The following is a 27084-nucleotide window of genomic DNA, read 5'->3' on the forward strand; positions in this document are numbered from 1 at the left end:
GTCCAGTAAGTATCATAGCCGAGCAGGAATTGAACCCTGGTCTCCAACACTATGCCACAGTGTGTGATCCCCTAAATTAAGAGAAGATGTTGGAGGTTTTTCAGTGCAACTAAATAAAAGCAAATGTTTTTGCTTGGGTAGTGGCACTTGTTGTCAAAGCGCTGGTTGCAATATGAGCTCAGTTATTTAAAACCTCATTCAGATATGGATTTCAGAAAAATAATCTCTGGGAAAATAGCAAGTTGCTCTGTTTACTATTAAATCTTCAAGAAATACAAATGATAGGGTATGCAACCTGTGAGGCGGTTCTCATTGTTTTGGTTTCCAACTGAATATATAGCAAGTTAATGCTATTTCATGAGTCTGGATAAGAAGACAAATTGTGAGGTGAAATGAAGGGGCATGGGACAACTAACACTCCTAGTAATTTGCTTCCCTCCTTAGAGAGATCCATCTACTAGTTTGAGAACCATGAGAACAAAATAACTGGCTAGGAAAAAGTGATCCTATCAGCATTATTCTGGACAGCTTTATCAGTAGGCAGTCAGAAATATACTGTTATTGTATATAGAAGTAGGTTAAAAACAAAAACTCCACCCCTCTAGGGAAGAACTTGTTTTTCTGTGTGCTTTTATTAGCTTTTTACAGAGTACAGTTATTAATGGACCAGCTTCTTGATCTAGTAGGAAGTGAAAGCTTTTTCTAAATGTCTGAAATGTAGAATTTTATCCAGCTGAAAATTAGATGTATCAGATAAATCAGACAATAAGAAACAGATGGATTCTCTGAAATGCACTTTAGTTAATATGTTAGTTCCATCCTTTTGTTTGGAACTTTAGTTCAAAATTAACTATACACCATTTCTCTTTGAATGCAAATCCTGAATGGTAGATATTGGTGAGGAGGTGGGCTGCTATGACCAGCTGAAATCCTGAGTGTTTTTTCATTTCATAAAGCCATCTGATTTAAGGAGTGACTCAAGGTGCACAGTCACTCCAGGGTTTAGAATCTTATATAAGAGGAGATTGCAGAGTCAAACAAAATTGGAAGGAAAAGAAATTTTTGGCACCACACTATGTATGGGCGTAGATGTCTTTTTAAGATACTGTTGTTGTTGAAAGCAGCTTTGAACATTTTGAAATGGAAAAGCAGGTTATAAATCTTTATGTATTAGGTTTGGAGGTAGAGTGGAAGGTATTGCTTATCACAGAATGTTATTGTTGTCTTCTTCCATGGAGAATAAAACTTCATAATTAGTTTCTTTCCTTTCCTTCATATCATGTAGATACAAATACCACATCACATTGATAGGAAGTACCCAGTTCTCCAGCTTTCTTCTTGCTTGAATTCAGGAAATGTGCACACAGAAATGCATCAATGAAAATAACCAACATTATTTTCCTTTAAGCAAGCCTGTACAAAAATACAAACATTAGAAAAATGTGCATAAAATACACATATTACAATACGCACACACACAATATACATTCTATCTCAAAGAAGAATGATGCAAAAACAACATTGAAAAAGAAGAAATTGAGTTAATCAAACTAGCAGTTTCGTTCATTCTCATTCATTTGTATGACATTGGTCTGAGAAATAATCAGGCTCATAGTGTGCTTGAAAGGCAAAGGGGAAAGATTTCCCTTGTTATACTACCCAAAAATAATTACCAGAAATTGGCATAAAATTGCCAAATGGAGTAAGTAAATGAAAGATTGGATACTGTATTCTTGTAGGAATTGATGGTTTGTACATTTTTATACAGTGGCCATAGAATGGAACTATTAGTAGTTGTATGTTTTGTCTGTACTAGTTTTCCAAAATTATTAAACATTATTTTGAAAAGTACTTATTATTCTATCTTTCATAATATTTTCCTCTGGAAATAATCAAATAAGAAGACACATGAAGCTGCTTTAATGGACAAGGACGGTATCAGCACAATAACTATGTTAGGAGAGACTTTAAACATCATTTGTGTTTGGATCTTACTTTAGCAGGATATTCTTCTGGCAAAGCTGGGAGCTAGTTCTAAGACCATAAGAGGAAGAAAAAGTGTATGATAGTCTTGCAGGCAAGTCAATGAACTGTGGGCTCAATAATATTGCAATAAGATGAATCTTTATTTTGTTGATAGAGCAAATCCAGAGGGTGGTCATCAATGATTGCTCTTCGTCCTGGAGAAAAGTGACTAGTGAGGTGCTTCAGGGTTTTGTCTGGGTCCTGTGTTGTTTAATGATGCATTATATATTATTATATAAATGATATAGATGATATAAATGATGGAATACAAGACATGCTTGGCAAATTTGCAGTTGACACCAAATTAGAACAGTAGTTAATACCCCAGAGAACAGGAATAGAATTCAACATGACCTTGACAGATTGGAGAAATGAATTTCAACAGGATAAATGTAAGACAATCAATAATGGTTTGAGTGTTTGACTAGGATTGTGGAGACCAGGGTTCAAATTCCTGCTCAGCCACAGAATCTCACTGGATGACTTGGACAAGTCATACTCTCTCATCCTCAGAGCAGGGCAATGCCAGCCTCCCCTCTGAACAAATCTTGCCAAGAAAACCCCTTGATAAGATCATCTTAGGATTTCCTTAAGATAGAAATGACTTGAAGGCACACAGCAACAAAATGTTCCCTGCTTTGTCTAGGCTGCAAACGTGAAATGCACAAATATAGCCTTGATGTGGCTTGAGAGCAGCAAGTGTGAAAAAGTTCTAGGGATCTTAGTAGACCACAAGCTAAACATGTGATGCAGCAGCAGGAGTGCAGTGTCCAAATTGAGGGAATACTATTTTCTGCTAGTAGTATGGTGTCATCTTCATATCTTGATTGATTGCGGGTTTTTTGACAGGAGCAGGTGAGACCCTCCATAGTCTCCTGAGGGCTAATGCAGCCCTTTTCACAATTTCTCATACCTGGACTAAACCCAGCCTATGTAAGAAACAGAGTTGGAGCCCTGACAATATGGAAACATTTGCCAGTGTACTTTACCACCACTGTAATGTTTGAAACATGCTGGAGTAGAACTGAGTGGTTTAAATGCCCAGCCATACCACAGGTACATTTCCAAAACAATTTTTTGGGCAATATTAGCAGGATAACTACAAATTCTGCTAGCAAAAATTAAACTTTACCTGTGCAAAAGCCTTTATTTTTTTCCCATTTGATCTGCTCATTGTGATTTTTTTATAAATATTACAATAGTAGGGTCTTAGCTATTTTTGACATCGAAGATATTTCGAATACATTTATTACAGTAAATCCATAAATAAAATGTGAAATATGTCTGGTAAAAGCTAGTAACTTAAAAGCATCCCACAGGGTTAGTTAAATGGGCTATCTTGAAACACAAAATTTTGTAAGCTGATGTAATTGTCTACTTTCTCTCCCTGAGCACCATATCTCCAGGCTAGATTTTAAAAACATATTTCCATACCCTTTCATTAGTCATAATATGTAACAATTAAAGTCTTCCTGGTACTCTAGTAAAGTCTGCATTGCCTATTAGAATAAGCCAGGATGAGAAACTTCCTCCTCCCTCCACTTTCTCCTTAAATGAATGTGTATAATTGGAACCTCAACCCATCCAGCTCTGCACATTCCTGACGCTGATGATATATGGCCCTTGCAGTCTTGATAGTAGAAGGATGGCTTATCCCTGCACCTAATCCTCTTCTGATAATCAGAACATCCAAATGGCTCTTGCCTTGAAGGTTTGAATTTATCCACCCAGTCTTCTGTCTGCCTGTCCAGTCTGATAGAATGTGCACTGAGAGAGCTAATTGCTGAGAGAATTTGCTCCTTGCCTGCATGACTGATCAAGAGCACAGCAAGTTTATTTCAGACAGTCTCAGACAGATTTTTCTTCAGCCTTTTGCTTTAGGGGGAGAAGATTATGATGTATTATCATTATCTAAGAGTTAGGTATCTCTTTGCTGCTTCAGAAGGCCTGTGTCTTGAAGGAGTTCAATATGTTTGGCTTGTCTTTTTCATTAGCACTGACTAGCTTTACATTTTGTCAAGAAAATTAGTGCTGCATGTTATCAATAATTCTATCTTCCTTTATGGTAATTATATCTGAAAGAAAGCATTGTAATAGTACAGTACTACTCCCCAGGCAAGAAGAGATTGTAGGAAAGGAAAGAGAATGATGTACTTGTCTGTGTTACATGCAGACACAATTTCTTCGCCTTAGGATAAGAGGTCAGTCTTATTCCAAGTTGTTTTCTCAGTTTTAAAGCGATCATGACTAATGCATTTTAATATTTACCATTGCACTGATCTATACTACCTAAGATTATCTTTCCAGATAATGTGTGCTAAACCTGAAAGTTACATATTCAATTGAAAAAAGACAGGAACAGACATTGTTTTAGACATTTATTTTTTCTCTCTGCTTAAAATAGTCAGAACTAAACTTTTAAATGAGAAATTATTTTTTAAAAAGCAACAACCAAGAGATATAACCTCATGTGCACCCATGTGTGCGTATGTTCTTTCACATCACTTGTTGATTTATGACGACCCTATGAATTTCATAGGGTTCTCTAAGGCAAGGAGATGGTTTTGCCAGTTACTACTTCTGAAATATAGCCAACAGCACCTGGTATTCATTGGCAGTATTTCACCCAAGTACTAATCAGAGCTGATCCTGCTTACCTTCCAAAGTCAGAAGGGATGTGGTGCCTTTTGGGTATTTAAACTAAATAATAAAATCACTGCTAAGATTTATAAGATTGCTGATGAAGATATAGGTGAATTCTAAATGCTTTGTCTGCAACTTAATAATTGATTAGAGGTCTAAAGGAGGTAGAGGGAAGCTGCCCTTAGATTCAAAATTTCACAGCAAATACTGTGTCTGGCTGGAAATTAAATTAATGGGAAATCTGCAAAGGGTGATGTTTTTAATATCTTTCACTTGGTTTCACATTTCAATAAAAGTAGTGACGATGGGAACAAATATTAATGTAGATGCTGAGAAGTGACAGGATCGCTGGAACTATGTGGTAGAGAGAGACACAACTTTGGTTTTGGCATTTACATTTCATAACTAAAATATTCAGGTTCAGTGAAGACAAGTGATAGCTAAGCAACAGCTTTAAAACTATTTTTCCTAAAACTTTCATTGGTTTATGCTGAGTGTTTCCATGTCTTAAAACTGAAAGTCAGACAAACTTTAACTCTGGGTTGAAGTGATTCTACAAGCTGATATATTAATTTAATTCAAATTTGACCATTGTTGCAACTTTACCTTCTCATATTTATGAAAGCTAGCTGAACACCAAACTAGTAATTGCACAGACCATGAGGACTCATGTCAGAGGTCAGATATTTGAGACCATTTTCCCACAATGGCCTTGTGTGAGTGATCCCTTACTGTGTTAAAAAATTGTCAAAGAGGATTAAATGGGATTAGTAAGAATATTGCCCTCCCAGAAGTAGCCCCAAGACACTAGCCCAAGAACCTAGCCAGGCAGTAAATGTACTTTATTTGACCAGGGCACAACCTTGGCTACATTCCTTCAAGAATCTGAATAGGAAAAGTTAAGTCTCCTAAACTGGATTAGTAAATAATCTCATGGTTTGTGGCATCTGCTGAAATAAATCAGCATGTTGGGTGCATTCTTACAATTTGGGGGAGAGCTGATGGAATTATTGGCTACAGTGATCAAAGATAGGATTAGTTCTGGCCGTTATTGAGTGGAACAGACCAATTCATAAGCAAGTTCTAGAAAGTCATTCATTTAATGTTAACTGCCTGATATTTACCTCAAGGAATACTCAAGGAGAGTATTTAATAATCTTATGTGTTTGGGAGAAGGATACAGAATGAGTTCTCAGTCTGTTTACTGCATAAGGCAAATTACCTGCATCAATCAACTCCTGCTACACTGTCATTGAAGGCAGAGCACTAACCAGAAACCACACTTAACAATTCTGAATTTTTTGTTCATTGTTTTAAAAAAGTTAAGGAATTTGCCAATGAAACTTCCTGTATTTTGGATCTTCCTGTCCCTGTGAAATGGAGACTTCCCTGTTGCATGCTTTCAAGTCATTTTCAGTTTATGGCCACCCTAAGGCAAACCTATCAAGTGTGGTTTATTTGGCTAGATTTATTCAGAGGGGATTTGCCCTGTGCTTCCTCTGAGGCTGAGTGAGTATGACTTACCCAAGGTCACCAAGCGGGTTTCCATTGTAGAGAAGGGATTTGAACCCTAGTCTCCAGAGTTCTAGCCTAACACTGAAACCACTAATCGTGTTGGCACTTACCTTTTCATAAAGTATCATTCTTCAGCAATTCCTGCTGACAGTCAAACACATTGCCTTTCACAATTTCGATTTGCTCCTGGACTGAGGTTTGAACCTGGAGGACCAGATTTCTGTGATGACCAGGAGGGCTTTTTGCACATTTAAAGCTTGTGCACCAATTGCATCCATTCCTTGAAATGTCTGATCTGTTACATCCCATTTGTACTACTGTAACACACTTTACTTGGGGCTGCCTTTGGTAACACACTGTACCTTGGGCTGTTTTTGAAGAGTGTTTAGAAACTTCAACTGGTCCAAAAAGCTACAGAATAGAATGCTGGTTATGGCTTATAAAACACTATATTGGTAGAATTCAAAGATATAGCCATGTTAGTCTGTGGAATCAGTATGTAGAGAGATCTTGTAGCACCTTTGAGACTAACTTAAAGAAAGAAATTGACAGCATGAGCTTTCGTAGACTTCAGTCTACTTCCTCTATATTGCTTTTTGCTTTTTGTCTGCCTCTGTTAGCTGGACCAGGTTCTGCGATCATCAGGAGAAACCCTTCTTTCAGTCCCACCATCATCACAAGTGGGGACATGAAAGAGGGCCTTGTTGGTGGCTGCCTCTAGTTTCTGGAACTCTCTTACTAAGGGGGCCAGAATGCCCCCTCCTTGTTGTCCTTCTGTTGTCAGCAGACTAAAAGGTTTTTATTCAGACATGCTTTTAAAACAGAAAACTTTCTAAGAATTGATCGGTGGCGCTGTACTGTTTTAACTTATCATTTTAAAGCACTTTTATCTTTTTAAAATGAATGTTATTCTTTTAATGTGTGATGTGTTTCATACAGTAAACTATACTGTAATAGGTTGATTCTATTTTAATGCTTACTTTTTGTATGTTTTTAGTTATATTGCTCTTTTAAATTGTGAGCCACTTTGACTCCCAGTTTTGGAGGGAAAGCAGGACATAAGTAAATCTTCTTTGACTCTTCAGCATCCTTTTTCACCTCTTGAGAACAGTTTCCTCATCAGTCCAACTCATTGTGGCTGTTTGTTTCTGCTGTTCTAGTCCTATCCTCTGCACACAAATGTGGGAGTTAATTGCTTTGCAAGGATATTATTTTCCTCTTGCATTTATTTTGCTTTGTGAATGCTATGACTATTCTAGTTGTATTTGAAGTGGGAGAGTAAAAAAGTCAGTGGTAGCTTTTTTGCAAGTCTAGATTCTTTCATTTGAGAAGGAATTGACATCAATGAAAAGGGATGAAAGGAGCAACTTGGTATACTTACCATACTTACTGTATTCGCTGAAAACTGTTGAAATTTGCTGAAATTTGTTGAAAGAGTGTCTGGAACCCTGGGTACCATTGCAGCTTTCATTGATTACTCCTAGGTTTTAATTCTCTGGTGCTCTGTAACGAGACTATATGTGAAAGTGATCTAGGAGTCCTAGTAGACCACAAGTTGAACATGAGTCAACAGTGTGATGCGGCAGCTAAAAAGGCCAATGCTATTTTAGACTGCATCAATAGAAGTACAGTGGATCCTTGTTATACGCTGGGGTTTGGTTCCAAGATCCCCCGTGTATAACAAAATCCGTGTATGCTCAAGTCCCATTAAGTATAATGACATAGCAAAATGGTGTCCCTAATAAAAAATGGAACATCAAGGTAAATTTATACTTTTTTGGAACATTTTCAAACCGTGTATGCTTAAATCCGTGTATAAAAAATCCATGTATAAGAAGGGCCGACTGTATAGTGTCTAGATCAAGGGAAGTAATAGTGCCACTCTATTCTGCTTTGTTCAGGGCCTACCTGGAATACTGTGTCCAGTTCTGGGCACCACAATTCAAAAAGGATGTGGACAAGCTGGAGTATGTCCAAAGGAGGGCCACCAAAATGGTGAAGGGTCTGGAAACCATGCCTTATGGGGAAAGACTTAGGGAGCTGGGTATGTTTAGCCTGGAAAAGAAATGGTTAAGAGGTGATATGATCACCCTGTTTAAATATTTGAAGTGATATCTTATTGAGGATGAAGAAAGCATGTTTTCTGCTGCTACAGAGAACAGGACCCAGAACAATGGATGCAAACTACAGGAAAAGAGATTCCACTTCAACATTAGGAGGAACATCCTGACTGTAAGGGCTGTTCGACAGTGGAACACATTCCCTTGCAGGGGGGGTGGAGTCTCCTTGCTTGGAAATGTTTAAGCAGAGGCTGGATGGCCATCTGTCGGGTATGCTTTGATTGTGATTACCTGCATGGCAGGGGGTTGTACTGGATGGCCCCTTGTGGTCTCTTCCAACTCTGTGATTTGAAAAATAGTCCCCAAGACTTGTTTCTGTTAGAACCCAGAAGAGTAGTTACATCATATATAAGTTAAACATTTTGATGGTGTTCTGAAAGCAGCAGTCTTTTTGTTTGTTTAGGATTACTTTAGGTCAGCAATAGCTGGAAACAATATGAATATAGTGGTCTAAAATGTGCATTTTTTTTACATGATAGTACCATATATACCCAACTATAAGTCACTCAAGTTTTGGGGCCAAAATTATGGACTTTGATATGACCCATGGATAAGTCAAGAGTGAAATTTAGGGGCATGTAACAAAAGACCTAAAGGATGAAGGAAGAAAACAATGTCAAAAAATTACAAAATTCCAGCAGGCATAAGGCTGGGATGGTTGAGAGACTAGAGTGGAGACAGAGCTTCCAGGACAGATTGTATTCTTGCATTTCACCAGGGGATGGTTTCTTTTTAAAATAAAAGTTATAGTACAGTACAGTACTTACATTGAGCTGTGGATAAGGTGACTCAGGTTTTTTGGGTCAGTTTTTTCGACTACAATTTCTAAACTTATACTGTACTTGAGTATATACAGTAAAACAAATTTGTTATACACAAAGAAAATGCACGCGCGCGCACACACACACACACACACAGAGTTTCAGTTGTCTATATAGTTTCATATCTGTTTCATTTTCTTCCAGTACCTGCTAGAAATGAAAAGCTTAATCTTACCCCCAGAACACATACTGAAACGAGGAGACAGTGAAGCAGTGGCATACGCTTTTTTCCATCTCCAGCACTGGAAGCGAATAGAGGGAGCACTTAATTTATTGCATTGCACATGGGAAGGAAGTAAGTATTATTTTGTCAGTTGCATGAGCATAGTTCTTCTCTCTCTCTTTACAGCCAGCATTTGAAGTGAGTGCCTGAAAATTACAGTTACTGTGTTGAGATGGGTAATCTGTGAAGCTGCCCTGAAACCATATTTAGGTTCCCTCTGCACTTCCTATAGATATATAGCATTGAAACCACGGCTATGTAGTACAGTGTGCCCTTACTTTACGATGAGGATCCGTTCCAGACTTGCCCGCATAAAGCAAATACTGCCTATGCTCGAGCCCCATTTAAATAAACGGTAGCATGGCATGGCAGGGCGCACGCCCCATTCGTCCCCATGGAATGCGCCGTTCCTTTTCCCTGCGAGGCTTTCAGCATATGCTGAAAGCTGTGTAAAGCACACCTGCATATGACGCAGGCACACTGTATACACATTTCTTATACCTAGAAGGTGCAAGTAAGGGGGAGCTGTTGTGCCTCTATCTTCCATGTGATTGTGAACATAGCAGCTGATGCATGAAGACTAATAGATGTGCTGTAGGTAATGCATTGTTGCAAAAGGTTGTTCAGCACCACTTTTCTAGCTCAGTTGTTTGGAAACTGGAGCTTATTAAAAGTTTTCTATGTCCTTCCCAATGGAATATGCTGCCTTGAAGGTTTGTTTTCTTGTATTTCATGTCAGGGTAGAGGATATGATAGCAGAACTTGCAGCTATCCAACACAAGTGGAACTTGTGCTATAGAATGGATCTTGTTATATTCTGCAACATTTAGGCATCCACGTACTCCAGCTTTCAAAGCATGAACTGATGTGGGAAGGATTAACAGGGCAGTAAATTTTGATTTTACTGTACTGTGATCTGTCCTATAGTTACAGTTGGCGGCAGCACTTCCAAACTAGCTGGAAAAACCCCTAATGTTTGTTCTGTACTAGGCACTCAAATGGTGCTGATCACAGTCTTATGTTGTGGAACAAAAGAGTTGTTAAATGCATTTTAAAGTGCATTTTAAAATACATATCTAAGGCGGGTTACACACCGCCATTTAGTACGTATTCTATATGTACTAGGGTTAGGAAGGGGCGGTGCTTCCGCACCCCCCTAACCCTAGTACGTATAGAATACGTACAAGATGGCGGCGCCCTGTTCATACGGGCGCCGCCATCTTTACGTATTGGACGCTGTGCATCCGGACGTTGCGCGGCATCTATGACGTCGCGAGTCTGCCCCAGGCACCTCACGACGTCATAGAGGCGCCGCAAAAAGAAGCTCCAAAATGGAGCTTCTTTTTTGCTCCGCGTGGGAGCCGCGCAGTGTGGCTGCTGCAGCTCCATCACGGAGCAAATGGCGCCGGCGGGAGACCGCCTCAAAACGGCGGTCTATAACCTGCCTAAATTTTAAAGGAGGTACTAGTATTTTACTAATCTTAGAATTTTTCTCTGTTATTTTAAGAAAAGAATAAGGATTTCAAATTTTATTTATTATTTCATCTATATGTCACCTTTGTCGGGGATGGGACCCAAGGCTGCTCACAAAAGAAATCAATTAAAACCTGACAATATAATTTAAAAAGCAATTAATATGATCACATTTCAAATAATATAAAAAACATACAAAAATCTTTTTAAAATAATGCACAGTCCATTTTGAAAAGGAAAATACGATTCTGTCTCCCCACATCTGTTTTTTAAGATTCTGCTATTTACACAAGATGACACCACTCAGTTCCAGAAACTTTACTGAACTTGTGAGTCATAATTTCCTTTCATTGTTAGATCTAGTCATCAGTCCAAACTGTTGCATTTTTCATCTTGGAATTGCTGTGTTCCTTCTTGAATATCCAGCTTATTTTGGAGACTGAAATTTCCTTTATCTTCCTCATAAGTTCAATGCAAAGAACAGCACTTATATTTTGTAATACATGTATTTTTGGGATGCTCCACTCCAAGCAACTTATGAATCCTCATTGTTTTCAGGGTGCTTTTGGGATTTAACCATTGTCAATAATATTCACTCTGCACATCAGTTATCAATGTGTGGAATCAGATGCTGACTTTAACATTTATTTCTGCATCATCAACAACTTCCAAACACTATCTGTGCTCCTTAAAAATAATTTTAAAGTCAGTCCTGGTTTTGAGGACCAAAGGCCATGAATACCAGAAATTTGTATAAGACAGAGACAGCTTGACTTCCTTTGGGAGGGTGTTCTATAGTTAGGAGGCTACTAGAAGGAAAACCGTGTGATGTATACCCATCATACCCACTATCATGAAGTGGTGAGACAGGCAACAGGATCTCTGCTGAGGACATCAGTTTTTGAGCAGGCTCATTTAGGAGGAAGCAACCTCAAGATATTTTCACTTCTAGCTGTGTAGGCTTTTATAGATCAAACTGAATTTTTGGATTCTAGGTCACCTTTCTGGAATAGGACTTGGGGGTAATGTTTTACAGTGGGTCCAATCATCCTTGGAGGAGAGAGCTCAAAGGATGATGCCAGAAAATTCTTGTTAGACACCTTGGTTGTTGACCTGTGGGATCCCTCAGGCTCAATTCTGTCACCTATGCTGACCATACACATGAATTCACTGGGCGAAGCAGTTTTGATGTTAAGCTGGTGTTTTCTGTCAGTAATGGACTGGATGAGGTTGAACAAAGAACCTAAATCCAGCCAATGCAGAATTTCTCTTGGGCAGTCAGAAAGCAGATCAGGAGTTCAGCCTCTGCTGAAAAGAGTTACAATCCCCCTGAAATCACAGCTTTGTACCTTGAGTATATTCCTGGACTCAGCCTTGAGCCTGATTTTGATATTAGCCAGGAGTGTCTTAGCAGAGTTAAAAGTAGTACACCAGTTGTGCTTGTTCCTGGAGATGTCAGGTCTGACTACAGTGAAGCATGTTTTTATTTCATCCTGTTTGGACTACTATAATATGTTGTGTTGGGCTGCCTTTGGAAACTATTGGAAATTTCAAGGTGTCCAAAGTGTTGTAGCCAGAGTACTTAACAGGGACTGGATACAGGAAATTTATAACTTCCTTGTTGAAGTGGATTCACTAGCTATGGTGTCATTTCCATGCACAATTCATCGAAGCCCTATATGACTACGGCTCTGACTGCCTAAAAGACTATCTCTATGAGCCTGCTTAAGTTTTAAGGTGCTAAGGGAAATGCATTCTTTCAGTTCCACTTCTGTCACAGGTATGACATGGGAAGGAGCCTTTTTGGTAGCTGTTTCCAGATTGTTGTTTCTCCCATAAGAAACTAAACTGGCTCCCTCTCTCCTCTCATTCAGGTAAAGACAGATAAAATCTTGTGGGCTTGGGTACCAAGGCAGGATATAAATGAAATCAAATAACAAATACTTCGGCGGGTTACAGACCACCGCCGCCGCTTGCTCCGTGAGGGAGCCACAGCAGCCACACCGCGCGGCTCCCGCGCGGAGCAAAAAAGGAGCTCCAAAATGGTGAGTCCACTGGGAACAAGAAAGGCAATCAATGAAATAAAATCTGCTTTTCATCTGAGAGCCCCATCCCTTCAAAATTCTAATTGCTTCTATGTGTTGCAAAACCCTAGATTTAAGATAGTATACACTCCTCACTTTTCATTATAGCATCCCACTACGGTGCGGCAAAAATTGGTATTCTTCAAGTCCTACAAATACCTAGGTAGCCATGTTGACTCTAAGACATTCTATAGACCATATGGTAGTCAGTGGCATCACTGGGGGAGGGGTGCGGAGCACTCCGGGTGACACCACAGAGGAGATGCCACCTCCTCCTGCTGCAAGGTATGTGTGGACCTTATCACTTCTCTGAAGGGAGCCAAGGCTGCTGAGAATGAGGGAGGAGTGCACACCCTCTCTCCTTCCCCACTACTCTGCCACTCAGAACCCAAAGTGGGGGGATGGAGGGCCAAGCATGCATGTGTATGTACCCTTCCCACCTAGTCCTGGTGCTTTGGCTGGGTTGCCTCAGCCAGCCAAAGCACCAAGGAAAGAGGAGTGCACAGTGCCAGGGCTGGCGGTGCAGAATACTTCAGATTTCTACGGGTGCACCCATTCATTGCCCAGTCGCAGTGCCCTTGCCATCCAGTGCCAGTCTGCCTTTCTGCTGGCCTAGTCCAGTCAAAAAGCCGTTTGTCTGCGCCCCTCTGTTAGCTGGCACTTGAAGAATGCCAAACGAGCAGCCTTGTTTGGAAGGAGTTGCGGGGAGGGGTCACGTGGAATTGGGAGATGGAACGCCATTACTCCCCCCCCCCCAGTCAGGGCAGACTTGCCCCAAGGGCCCCTCTAGCCAAGTACTAGCGGCTCCTCCCCAAATAGATGGTCCCAGAGGCAGGCCCACTGGATTCTTTGTGGGGACGTTTCTTATGCTGCTGAGATGCCCTGCCCAAGGGAAACAGGTTGTGAGGGTTCACCACATTGCGCAGCGGGGTTGCCTGAAGGGCCCAATGGGAGATGCTGCTGTGGACCAGCAGAGCCTGAGCTCTAGGGAGTTCTGCTTGCCAGCCTGCTTGTCACTTGCCATCTCCCCCTGTCCCCACAACCTTGGGTGGATGGCTGGGTAGCGACCCCCCAACACCGCCAGGCTCCCACACTGAGTGACACCAACATTAGGGATGCCACCGATGGTAGTGATAGTCCACCAACACAATGAACATCAGTGAAGTGAATTTCACATGTGCTTCATGTCTAAATCTCTTATTTCTTCCTCTTTCTCAGCATTTAGAATGATCCCTTATCCATTAGAAAAAGGCCATCTATTTTATCCCTACCCCAGCTGTACAGAGACAGCAGACAGAGAGTTATTACCAAGTAAGTGACAATTCAATTTTCCATAATTTCTTTATCTACAGGTAATCAAGGTTAGTTATTGTTTCTGTTTTCTGTGCTTTATTTAAGCAGGTACATTTTTATACAAGCACATAACAAAAATTCTACACACCTGTACACTAAAATGAATTTATCTTTAAATATAGTAGCTAGAAAGGACAGCAATAATCGAATTGTGTACACCATTACAGTTCCTTCTTTTTTCTGATTTACGTTGCTGATTTCCTGCCTCTCCTTGTTGTAAAGTGCTTCTTTTCTTCAGTAGCAGGCACCAGATCCTGCCTGATCTTGGAAGCTAAGCAGGGTCAGCCCTGGTTAGTATTTGGATGGGAGACCGCCAAGTAATACCCAGTGTTGTAGGCTATATATCAGAGAAAGGAACTGGCAAAATCACCTCTGAAGATTCTTTGCCTAAGAAAAATCTATGAAATTCATGGGGTCATAATAAAGAAAGGGGACTTGAACACACACACTCTGTTTGGTTGAAGATCTGCATCAGTAGGGAGTGTAGATTTTATCTAAATTGTGTTAGCTATCTTATAGAATGTGTTGTAGAAAGACATTAGAGTGGGACCTTGTTATCTGCTGCGGTTTGGTTCCAGGATCCCCCATGGATGACAAAATCTGTGAATGCTCAAGTCCCATTAAATATAATGGCAGAGCAAAATGGTGTGCCTTATATAAAATGGAAAATCAAGGTTTGCTATTTGCAATTCATGCTTCTTTTGAATATTTTCAAGCCGTGGATGCTTGAATTCATGGATAAAAAATCCATGGATAAGGAGGGCCGACCGTATAAAAATATTAAATAAATAGACTTGTATATGTTTAATTAACATGTAATTCAAGGGAATATTTGAAGGCTTTTATTTGATTTTTAAGAAGTGTCTGTTCCTTCCAGTTTCTAAATGGCCAAGTTCATATGATGAAAAAGATGAATTGAACCAAGGATAGGTAATGTTGTCAAGCATAGGTTCACACTGTGAAACATACAATACAGATACTATATATGTTTTAAATACCTAGATTTGTACTAGCAATTGTATGTGCTAAGCATTATGTGTAATGCCTTTTGTATTTCCCTGTTGGTATAAGAACTTTCAGGATTTTTGCATATATGCAAACTTTACATTGTAAAAGAAACTTGAATTTAAGTGAACTGATCATTCAGGCTCATTGGTGAACAGATTTGCTCAGAAATGTGTCCTGTTGGTTAATAAAGGTGACTCATATTCACAGAGTAACTCCTGGCATAAAACAGAGTTTCATTCAGTTCTATCAAATAAATCTCTGTGTACCATCAGATGGTACATATTTCTATACAACAAACATTTCCCTATATGAAGAAGTATGCAAAATGACATATAGAAGATTGCAATACAGTGCGCCCTTGGCTTACACGGGGGATCCGCTCCAGACACCCCACCCTCCCGCATAAGCCAAATACCATGCATGCTCAAGCCCTATTCAAGTGAATGGGGCTTGTGCATGTGACGGCGCACAAGCGCATGTCCCATTCATCCAAATGGGATGCACCACCCCTTGCGCCCCGTGCGCTCCCGCGGGGTTTTGCACATATGCTCAAAGCCGCGTACAGTGCACTCACTTAAGATGGATGCAGTGGTAACTTGCATGGTGTGGTCTTCCATATTTTTCTTTCTTTTTTCTTTCATAGAAGCACATTCAGCAAAAGAGATGTATAACATCTGAAGCTCAGAATTTGTTTGTGATGTTGAGCTTAAAACTAGGTCACTTTAAAGCCCTAATGAGTATGAAGTTGGCTATTAGCCTTCTGGAAGTTGACCCTTTGGAAGACACTACTGTTACATGTTTTTCACGGTCACTATAATGACTAACAGCAAATAAAATCTGAGGATATGTCTTATCATGAGAGCCTTTCAGTCCTATTTTTTTGGACTATGTGCTCTAGCTGCTCCTTGTTAACAATTTTGAGCTTGCCAAACATTGCCAGATTATATCACGGAGCTTTTATTTTTATATTACCAGTTGCCTTTCTTCATCTTTTACATTTCTAATGTGTAGACTCAAACTGCATATGCCCAGATTGATTTTGAGCATATCTTAGAAACTTCTTTTTTAAAGTGGTCTGTAAAATCTTTCATATCAGCTGCCAAATTTATTCAGCCTTCTCCTAATAGTATATTTTCAGGTTTCATTGAGGGTGGTTTGTTTGCCACACTGATGAGCTCATAGAAGAAGTATCCTTCTCCAGTAATCATAAATTAGGCTCTTGATAGTAGTCCATGAGTGATCCTTTGTCAAACAACATGAAAATCTTTCAAACTTCTCAGTTGCCAAATGGAAGAGTTTTGGTACCCCACTCCATTATAATGAGGTTTTGTTTTATGCTAGGTGCTGGTGAGATTCCATTAAGTGTTAACTTCTGCATCTTGGGGGTGCTTCACTTGTAAAGTACATGGACTATTCATAACTGAAGCAGCCAAGGGGCACATCTGCCACACAAGCACTTGCATATATATAATTCAGTAAAAAAAATAAAAATTAAATCTTGAAAAGCTCTATTTAAAAAGCAATTAAAATCTGCCCCCAGACTGCTCTAAATTACTCATTTCTCACTCAGGCAGGATATTGCTCAAGGAATGCCTCGGCTAGTGACTAACCCTAAGCTATGCGATTCCCGGTATAATTAAACTGTATGCATGCAGACATTTCAGCACAAATCATTCGCGCATTCATGTTAATTTTATTTATGAATAGTTTTGTATTTAAAACTTACCTTAACAATTTTTAATGCTAGAACTCTTGGACAGTTTTCAGATTGTAAAAATCTGTCACTTTGATCTGTTCTTAAAATGAATGAACTTCTTACCCCATTGAGGCTTTCACTGTTATATGTCTTGCAAAATATGATTTTCAAAAAACCTTTGTCTATTCAATGTCCTTGAAAGACTTTTTCATATTTTAAGCTTATAGAGATTTGTTGCTTTCAGGTTATTCCTATTTTCTTTTGCTTTTAAAAAATGATGGTAAAAAACATGATTTAGCTATACAGGTTAAGTATCCCTCATCCTAAATGCCAGAAGTATTTTGGAATACCTGTATTTTCATATACATACATGGTGAGATATCTTGGAGATGGAATCCAACTCTAAATACAGAATTCATTTATGTTTCATATACACCTTATATTCATAGCTTGAAAGTAATTTTACACAATATTTTTAATAATTTTGTGCATGAAACAGAGTTTGGCTACATTGAATCATCAGACAGCAAAGGTGTTACTTTCTCAGCCACCCATGAAAAAGTTTTGGTTTTGGAGTATTTCAGAATTCCAGATAACGAAGACTCAACCTGTAATTGCAGATTCTGTAAAAATAGGTTATTGCTATTTTACAAGGGCAAAGGTAGAATAGGCATTATTGTAAATTTTGTTACTACCATGATAGAATCTTCAGGGCACTATATAAGTTAATAAGAAATATTAAGAAGAGGGGAAAGGAATCATTTCAGAAATGTGAGAACTATTTAACCTCTTATTTGAAAACCAGAAAATGATGAGTGCAATGTGAATTTCTTCACAGGGAATGGAGTTATAGGGAAATTTCTGAAACCTCTCTAGGAATGGAGTTCCAAAACTCACTTTGTTCTGCTCTTTTGTTGGTGGGATATATAAGGCATGTTCTTATCTTACACCTGTCCTGGCCCCAGTTTATTTAACATTTTATAAGGACCAGCACTAATAATTGGACCAAGAAATAAATCAGAAGCCAGTGCTAAAAATATGAGTGGTGGAACATTGTAAACTGTGAGTCAGCCTTTGAATATGCAACAGAAAGCATCTTACATTAGCTGCTCTTTCCAGATGCTCAAGGACTGTTCCACCATATGTCATGTGTCTTCAAGTCACTTCCGACTTCACGGTGACTTTAAAATGAACATATCATGGGGTTTTCTTGGCAAAATTTGTTCAGAGTGGGGTTTGTCTTTTCCTCTTCTGAGGCTGGGAGAATTTGACTTGCCCAATGTCATCCAGTGGGTTTCCATGGCTGAAATGGGGCTTCAAATTCTGTTTTCCAGAGTTCTTCAAAAAAAGAGCGTCTTTGTCAGAGACTTTGTTGTGTAAGGTATGTCTGTAATAGAAAATATCTGAATCAGCCTGCTGTACATTTTATATACATTGTTTTATTTTTGAACACTGACCAGTCTGATTTCTAGGGAGAAATATGTATCTACCTTACCAACTTCCCTAATTTGACAACTTACTCTTGCTTGACTGACAATATGTATTTTGAGTCTTTGAGCACCTTTGAGAACAGCCTAGATTTCATACTTTGGCATTATTAGAAGTGTTCTGTGTTTTACCGCTGGTCAGCAGTTTCTTTTGTGAAACTTAAAATTTTATAAATTCAGGTATATAAATAAAACTGTTCACTCATAGTAGATTCATCTTGGAAATGTCTTTTTTTCTTTGTAGAATCATTACTTTTATAAAATTATCTCTGAATATTTGAAATATCAAATGTATATATTTTTTCTTTTCAGCATTTCATGATGTGTCTGTGTATCCCCAAAAGGAGCTTCCTTTTTTCATCCATTTTACAGCAGGGCTGTGCTCCTTTACAGCAATGTTGGCCCTCCTAACACACCAATTCCCTGAACTCATGGTCATTTTTACTAAGGCTGTAAGTATTGTCTCTACTTCAGGGCCTGCTTAAGATTTGTGAATACCTTGTAGAAAATAAGAGCCCTATCTGCAAACCTCTAGAATCCAAAATCCTGATTCAGCATAATTCACAGCTCCTTGCATTCCTTTAAGACATTCCTTAAAGATGTTACGTTTTCTTTGATGGTTGATCTGTGTCTGATTAAGATGAGCATTTGAGATACCCCATGTTTGATCTTAAAGTGCTTTGCTTTAAACCATATGCATGTTTCTTTGATTTTAAGAATTTGTTAAGGATTTGTGCTCTGAGGCAGGGATGAAATTCTCAGTATCATATGCAGCATACTGCCTGCATTTACAGACCATAAAATATTGTAGCCTATCTTTCTTGAGAACTAATGTCACTTAGATACTCACTAAAGAAAGTCTTGTGCTTGTACTGAATGGAAATTTAATGTAGTGTTTGACACAATATGATCTAGAATCATTGCTACTCAGAGTGGTAGTTCATGAATCATTATTGGTCCCTGAAGAGTGTTCAGGAAAGAAAACAAAATTGTATACAACTGACACAAATATACTAGCAGTCCTTGGAGGAAAAAAATTCTAGCCCTTCACATTATATAACTTAAGAAAGACTGGTTTAGATGCTGAGTATTGTAAGGACTCATTTACTTGCCTACTTTTTTCCAGCTTCTTCCCACATCCATAGTGATTTTTATTTTCACAGAAAAGAGAACTGTATACATGGTAAAACCGCCAACTATGAAAAACTTGTAGGATTTTCATGTTTTATTCTGCTTTCAGTATCTCATGTGTTCAGTTTTTGGAATCAAATTAATTGAGCCCAAATGAATAGTGCATTCATTTGGGCTCAATGTTTTAAAGTTATACAATTCATTCAGTGTACATATATGATTGTACAATATAGATTAATCAAAGTCCTTATGGTAATTTACAATGTATGTAAAATCAAATCAGATTGACAAAGGCTACAAGGAAATGTACACTGTGTACACATTTCATCACCTGTCATCAGATGTTTCGGCTATTACTACATGTTTCTGAATCTTTGGGTGACAAGTCTCAGAAGAAATGACCCCAAACTGCAAATGGCTTCTAGAGCAGGCACATGCAAATCCCTCCCAGGGTACAGTTCCTTTAGACTCAAGTCAGGCAAAGCAGATTCTTGTTGAAAGTGATTTTAAATACTCATTGCTAGAAATTGGGACAGTTTCAAACATGAAATTAGCTCAAGTCCCCTTTTTATTGTGCATGTTATCGTAAGCAACCATTATGGTCAAGTCTCTGTCAGGAATAGATACTGATCCATGTAAACTGTTGGTTTGACTTGCTGTGGTTATTGTGAGATGAGATAGAACATCTTCCCTACAAAGTGCAAAGCAATCTGTGTACTACTCTAAAAAGTTCCGATATTATACTAAAAAAATTACCTGTGAAGTTTTATTCGGGATTTCTATAATTAAACAGTATTGTCCCTGTCTTATTTGCACACAAAGCAATTAGTTTAGCACTACATCGGGCAAAAATAAATCAGTTATAATAGGAATTGTAACAAAAATAAAAAAAATCTCTTCAAATCATGCTTGATAGGAATTGTATAGTTTCAAACCATGCCATTCTATTTCTAGCGGTATTCATGAACTGAATTATATCTTATTTTCAACTTGATCTCTTTATCAGGATCATTTCATAACATAGGAAAAGATTTGTCCTGTTCACTTGATTTATGAGCCATTTGTTCCCAATACTGGAATTATGTGGCCCCTTTGTAGAAATCAAGTCACAATAATTGTGGCCTGATTTCATAACAGAAGTAATCTCTAATTCCAGTTTTTAACAGATCATTGCAATAATGAGGTTATCACAAAAGATAAGGAAATTGCCACCAACAAGATGCAAGCCTAAGACTGTGTTCCACTGAGCTTTTGCTCTTATTTGCTTGTTACTTGTATAGTACTTACTTGGTGACTTCCCTCTTCTTCTTTGCATATAAACACTGCTATGTCCTGTATAAGCTTCTTATCTTCTAGTATTATTAGTCAATGACATAAACTGAGATTCTGTCTGAAACACTTCAGCTTTAGGCACAGGAGGATTTAAGTCCTGGAACTGGAAATGCAGTTCATAGTGCATTCCTGTGCATATCTGCTCAGACTGCACTTTGAGTACAATGGGAATTAACTTCCAGATAAATGTGTGCAGGATTGCAGTCGGTGTTACTAATGTTTTGATTGAATTATCTGTTTGATGGAGTCATAAGATTGTTGTTGTATGCTTTCAAATACTTTCAAATTTGTGGCCACCCTAAGGTGAACCTATCATGGGTTTTTCTTGGCAAGATTTGTTCAAGGTAGGTTTGCTTTTGCCTTCTTCTGAGGCTGAATGGTGTGACTTGCCCAAGGTCACCCAGTGGATTTACATGGCCAAGGGGAGATTTGAACCCATTAGTGTTCTCCAATGCTTAGATCACTACACCACACTAGCTCTGTCATAAGACCATTACAAAGCATTTAGTAAACAGTATTTTTATATTTATTAAAATACACAAGAATAGATGTTAACACAAACCCAAATTGTATAAAATGAAAGTCTGCATCTCTAGCTGAAATAAAGGAAATGAACAGAAAACTGTAAAGTAGAGGTAAATGACAAACCTTCCTATCTTTGGCATTAAAGTCTAATATACATATTTATTGAGCATAACTGTATTTATTTGAATACCATCATGTCACTTAGTCTGTTTCTGGCATTTAGGCCTAAATGCTGTTTTATATCTTGACACAACTATTCATATACAATAGGATCTTGCAAAATAAAAGAAAACTGGGGATAATCCCAAAATCAACTGTCTAGAGATGAGGAATTTGGTAGGAGGAACTGGAATAAAGTGTTTTGGATAGAGGTTATTGATGGCTGAAACAGAGAACAGATAAAAGTTTGCATTTTAATAGTCAAATTTCTGTTTTGTCTTAAACAGGCTGACACCATATTACAGTTTAACCTGTCTCTTTTTGATAGTTGGATAACTTTCCATATGTTTTACCAACAGCCTTAAATGTTCTACAATGATTATAGGAATCTTTCTTTCAAATATAAACATTATTTTCCACTTCCCCTAATTTATATGGTTTCCTCCTAGTAATCCACTTATGGTGCTGTTTAATTGTTTAGTTCACTTTCTACTTGAGGACATGGGCCAGGTAACAGTAAATATATTTGCTCTCTTCTGCATTCTCAAATGAAATTATATTTAGGTTATTCTCTTGTTTCCTAAATTTGGTAGTTGAATAGCAGTCCAAACAGACATGTTTTGTGGAAAAGTATTAAGTTTATAAATTTGACAGACCTAGAGAAGCTCTCTAGTTAGGGGACCAGCCGCTGGACATCTCTCTACATGCCCAGGCTGTGTGTACTTGGCCTTTTTTCTAACCTTTTCTTATCTTTAAAGGAAAGGACAGGATTGGTTTTTGGCCTTGATTTACTTTAAAATATGGCAAGTCACTGAATAACCATGTAGTTGAAGCTCTCTTAAAGTTTTGAGCAAAGGACTGTGAACTTGTTTCTAGGCCCAGTCTGACATTTTTAATCTGTAAGGTAAACAGAGTATTAACCTAGCTATAAAATAACTTTTCTTCCTATTATTTTCAGGCTTTGCCTTGTGATCTCTTTAAAACAGATTTATTCAGTTTGGATAGCATATTGTTTGGCCTGGATATTACATAGATTGCATTCATGTTTCAAGAAAGAGAGGGCTTAGCTATTTTGTTTTTACAGTTACGGGGTAAAATAAACCAGGCCTAGTTAACTAAATGGGATGGTTTTTATTTATTTATGACACTTCTATCCCACTGTTTTTCCAAAGAATGCAGTACGATATACATGGTTCTCTCACACTCCTAGACCCCTTAGCAAACTTATGAGGCCAGTTTAGCCAAGAGATTGTATGACTAGTCTAAGGGTAGCTCATTTAGGTGTGGAAGTTGATAGGTTATAATGCCTGTTGGTGCAGTACCATAAGAATGTGTTCCTACTTCCTGCCTTTAGTGTTTGGTTTAGGCTCGGACTTTGTAAGCTTACTAAGCAACAGGTCTTATGCTTCATATATATTGCAAAGAGATGTTAGATGTTTTCAGTTGTCTAATCTGTATTGTCATCTATGCACTTATTTTAAAAACTGTATCATAATATCATTTATTTAGGAGAATAACATTTGCTTATGTATTTTCACTGGATAATATTTCACTTGTTTCCTCTGTAATCAAATTGCCAGACAAGATTCTTGCCAAACTGCAAAAACTTGTTCTGATGCCAAAAACCACAGAGGATCTTTTAATAGCTATAGTGTACACACAATGGAATATGCCAGCAGCAAAAGCCCAGAACTGGCATATTGCCATTAAATTGAAGTGAATGGAAGTTTTCCACTTAGTCCATTGGGGCACCAGGAACTTGGTTGGCTTTTGTTACAGCTGGAAAGGTTTATAGATTCTAAGCCCTGCTTTCCAGAAGTGTTGAATGTCCCAGTGGGAAATAGGATTACTGTTATCTGAACTTGTTTATATAGTTGCTTAACGTGAGGAGATAGAACTGGTTATATGGTAATTTTATATTTCTTTGCCCCAAAGGGGATAAATCAGAAAATAAAGTGTATGCATAGCGTAAAGTGGTTTACAATCTCTAAGCCAATTGCCCCCAACAAGTTGGATATTCATAAATGGATGCTCTTTTCTCTCCTTTGTCTCCATCTTATGTGACATTACAAGTTACATTGCAGATAATGCAAGCAAGATAAAAGGAGAATGTTCCATCTGATGTCTCTGCTGTTTCTGCTTTCCTATAATAAGAGTTCTGCAGATGGTCCTTCCTTACAGCTGAAGTAGCAGGACTAGCTGCATTACGAACAATGTGAAAGAATCACTTTGCTGGCAGTTTACAGAGTGTGCAGTATCTTTGATCTGTAGTCTGAATTTTCTTGTAACTTTTAAGAAGATACAGTCTAGAAGGGGAATGGGGAGAGCAGAGAAGATTTTTCACTATAGTTTCGAATCTGCAGATAATTGAAGCTAAGATAGCAATAGCATTTACATTTCTATACCGATTCATAATAAACTCAGCACTCTCTAAGCAGTTTACAATCTGTAAGCCAATTGCCCCCAACAAGCTGGGTATTCATTTTACTGACTTGAGAAAGGATGGAAGGCTGAGTCAACCTTAGAGCCCTGGGATTGAACTCACAATGGAGGTTATCACACAGAGGTTTACCGTCATTAAAATGTCATTAAAATGTCACTAAATCGTCCCTAAAGTGCGATGGTGTGATTGCCAGTCACACTTGTCTCCCATTTCTCCCATCATTAAAGTGTCATTTCTCCAATAATGGAAGTTCTCATTATTGGAGAAACGGTTGCTCTGTGAATGCTTTAATGATGGGAGAGGTGAAGGGATGCCTCTCTGATGATTTAATCACAGGGGACAAGCAGAACTGGTAATCACACCACTGTGCTTTAGGGATAATTTAGCGACGTTTTAATGATGGTAAGCCTCCATGTGATAATCTCCAATGTTGTAGCTGTTATTTTATGTTGTAAAATTCTAAGTAGCCTTTAGTGCTACAATAATAGGCCAAATAATTCCATGAATCCCAGCAAATAATCTATGATTGTATTAACAACTGGTTTTTAAAAACAGGAATAAATCTTCATACTGTGGTGTTGTGGCTTAATAAGTGACACAAAAAAATTAAGTTACTGCACAGCTGCTGAACATCTGTTTTATACGCATTTGAAGCTTTTGCTTATCTGAAAGAGAATGTATATAGCTTGGAAACATGTAATGAATAATATTGTGCATTGAAATAGTCTCGTACAAGCTGGATGTGCAGATATAAAAGGAAACCCTTTCTTGCTTTACTAACCTGTGTTTTAATTTATGGTCTTTATGTGAAAGATGTCACTCTTTGTAAAATTCTGGAATATAAAGAACATTCATATGATGAAAAGTACTATTAACATAGTATTGGAACATGAAGCTGATTCTGTCTTAAACTTCAAGCCAACAGAGAATAATGTTTGGTTAGGCATCAGTAGAAATAGAAATACTATTTCAAAATTTTAGTTTACTGGAATTTCCTGATATGACAAATGGCAAAGGGTCTCAGCATATTACCAACAATAGTTACAAGAAAGAATGTTCTATTATATAAAACAGTATTAATATAAAATTGAAGAGGTTTGAGCAAGGTTACTAGAGTCTATAGTACTGAAATTATTTGTAGATTGTGGTTTTCCCCCTGCAGACTTGAGGCAAAAATGACTTGGGGCCTGAACAGACTTGCCAAAATAAAGCTGCTTCGGGTCAGTTTGGAGGTAAGCTGTTTAAATGACACACACATCTTAAGAGGCCCAAAGCTGCAGCAAAGCTGCACTCCGTTACTTAGGACTGGAGCATGGCTTTAGCGCGGCTTCCAGCCTCTTAGGATGCATGCAGCATTTAAACAGCATACAGTGTGCCCGCGCCATACGCGGACTTGAGTGTACGCGCTCAAGCCGCGGCACGCACGGGGCGGAAGGGGTGGCGCGTCCCATTCAGTTGAATGGGCGCGCACGCCCGTTGCACCCCGCGCGCGCCCGCGCCACTGCACACGAGCCCCATTGTTTCCAATGGGGCTCGAGCATAGGCGGAATTCGCCTTACACGGCGGGATCCGGAACGGATCCCCCGCGTAAGGCGAGGACGCACTGTACCTCCAAAGTGACCCGAAGCAGCTTTATTTTGGCAAGTCTGTTTGGGCCCTTGGTTAAGTAAATACTGTATTTCCAATCGTTTGAAAACACCATTTCTGTCCTATCTCTATCAGGATCCCTTATTTTATTAAATTTTATTAAATTTTCAAAATTTTTATCTGTTGCCTTCATAACATATTCCATAATTTTCTTTTGTATAATAAAGGTTTCCTGAGCCTTTATTATATAAAGACGATCATAAACTGATTGAATTATTCTAAGAAAAAGATGGGTGAAAGATATCATTTAAAAAAAAGCTAAAATTATTTGCCTGTTTGCTTTTATTTATTGCTGATAATAAATAAATAAAATTGAGGAAGCTTTTTTCAATCACTTTTTAAAGGGAAATATTTGCTGCAGTTTACTCTGCCAAGTAAAATCACAATTTTTAGTTGGATTATAATTTTTTCATATATCCATTGAAGTTTAATTATAGTAGTAATACAGACAGAGAAATGTTCCTTGCCAGTCAAATATGTTTGGGTCATGTGCAGCATCAAGCTTTATTGTAGCTTTCTCTTTTCTTTCAGTTTTTTGGAACTCTTTTGTCACCTTTGAGCTTCATGATGGAGAAGATTGAGCGTCTCATGCCTGCTGGTCTCTGGCATCAGCTGTCCCAAATTTGAACGGACCTCAGTACTTGTTTTCAGAAACTCCTGTACCATCACCATCTAGTGCAAAAAGACATGGAGCTAAGGATGTGAAGAAAGACAAAATTCCATGGCTTAGTTTTGTTTTACATCTTACTGCTGGTGCTTAAAAATTGCTGTACCCTTTGTTAAGCCTTAGAACCTGTATAAATTTATGAACACACAGTATAGTGTGTATCAAGGTGCATGGGAGGTGCTGTGTTCACTGGAACATTAGCTGTACAACTTGAAGCTATTGCTTTCTCTCTTAAGAAATTACAGAAAGCAATAAATCTGGCAGATTGTGTGTTTGAAATTTCCTTCTGAACTGCAGATACACTTAAATATTTGTTGGCTGATAAAATTTAACTTGCAGGGCTGGCAGCATTGAGCACCTGAGAGCCTCCTGATCTTGGTGGTATTCTTCTCTCTGAACAGTTTCTTGGTTGTTTATCTATTTTTCTCCTAAGCAGGTGATCAGACCGAGAAACAAAATAAAAAGAACAGCAGCATCTGTATGGCTTTTCCTTCCTCCCTGGGCCCAACTGTGCAGATTGGTGTAAAGCAGGGGTGAGAATCATGTAGGTTGTGGGCCACATGCAGTCTTTTGAAAGTCTAGTATAACTCTTAGGGTTCCTGCTGACACCAAAGCCCTAGCATTTACACAGCACAAATGATGGGACAATTTTTCCCAACCAAAAAAACCCTTACATTAGACTAAGCAAAAAAGGAAAGGAAACCTGTCTCCAAAAAACTCAGACAAGCATCC

General features: G+C 38.4%; 1 protein-coding gene across 2 annotated transcripts in view; it reads left to right on the forward strand.

Moving 5' to 3' along the window:
- ST7L (suppression of tumorigenicity 7 like) overlaps positions 1 to 26829 on the forward strand; it is a 53733-nt gene extending 26904 nt beyond the window's left edge. Inside the window, exons 12-15 of one of the 2 annotated variants that reach the window (XM_042463250.1) lie at positions 9269 to 9419; positions 14123 to 14215; positions 18761 to 18900; positions 26217 to 26829. In XM_042463250.1, the coding sequence (XP_042319184.1) occupies positions 9269 to 9419; positions 14123 to 14215; positions 18761 to 18900; positions 26217 to 26312 (480 nt within the window). In that variant the 3' untranslated portion in view covers positions 26313 to 26829. The other variant, XM_042463251.1, reaches the window with a different exon arrangement.
- The last annotated feature ends 255 nt before the right edge of the window (positions 26830 to 27084 follow it).

Source organism: Sceloporus undulatus, chromosome 4 (assembly GCF_019175285.1).
Source record: "Sceloporus undulatus isolate JIND9_A2432 ecotype Alabama chromosome 4, SceUnd_v1.1, whole genome shotgun sequence".
Classification (NCBI taxonomy): Eukaryota; Metazoa; Chordata; class Lepidosauria; order Squamata; family Phrynosomatidae; genus Sceloporus; species Sceloporus undulatus.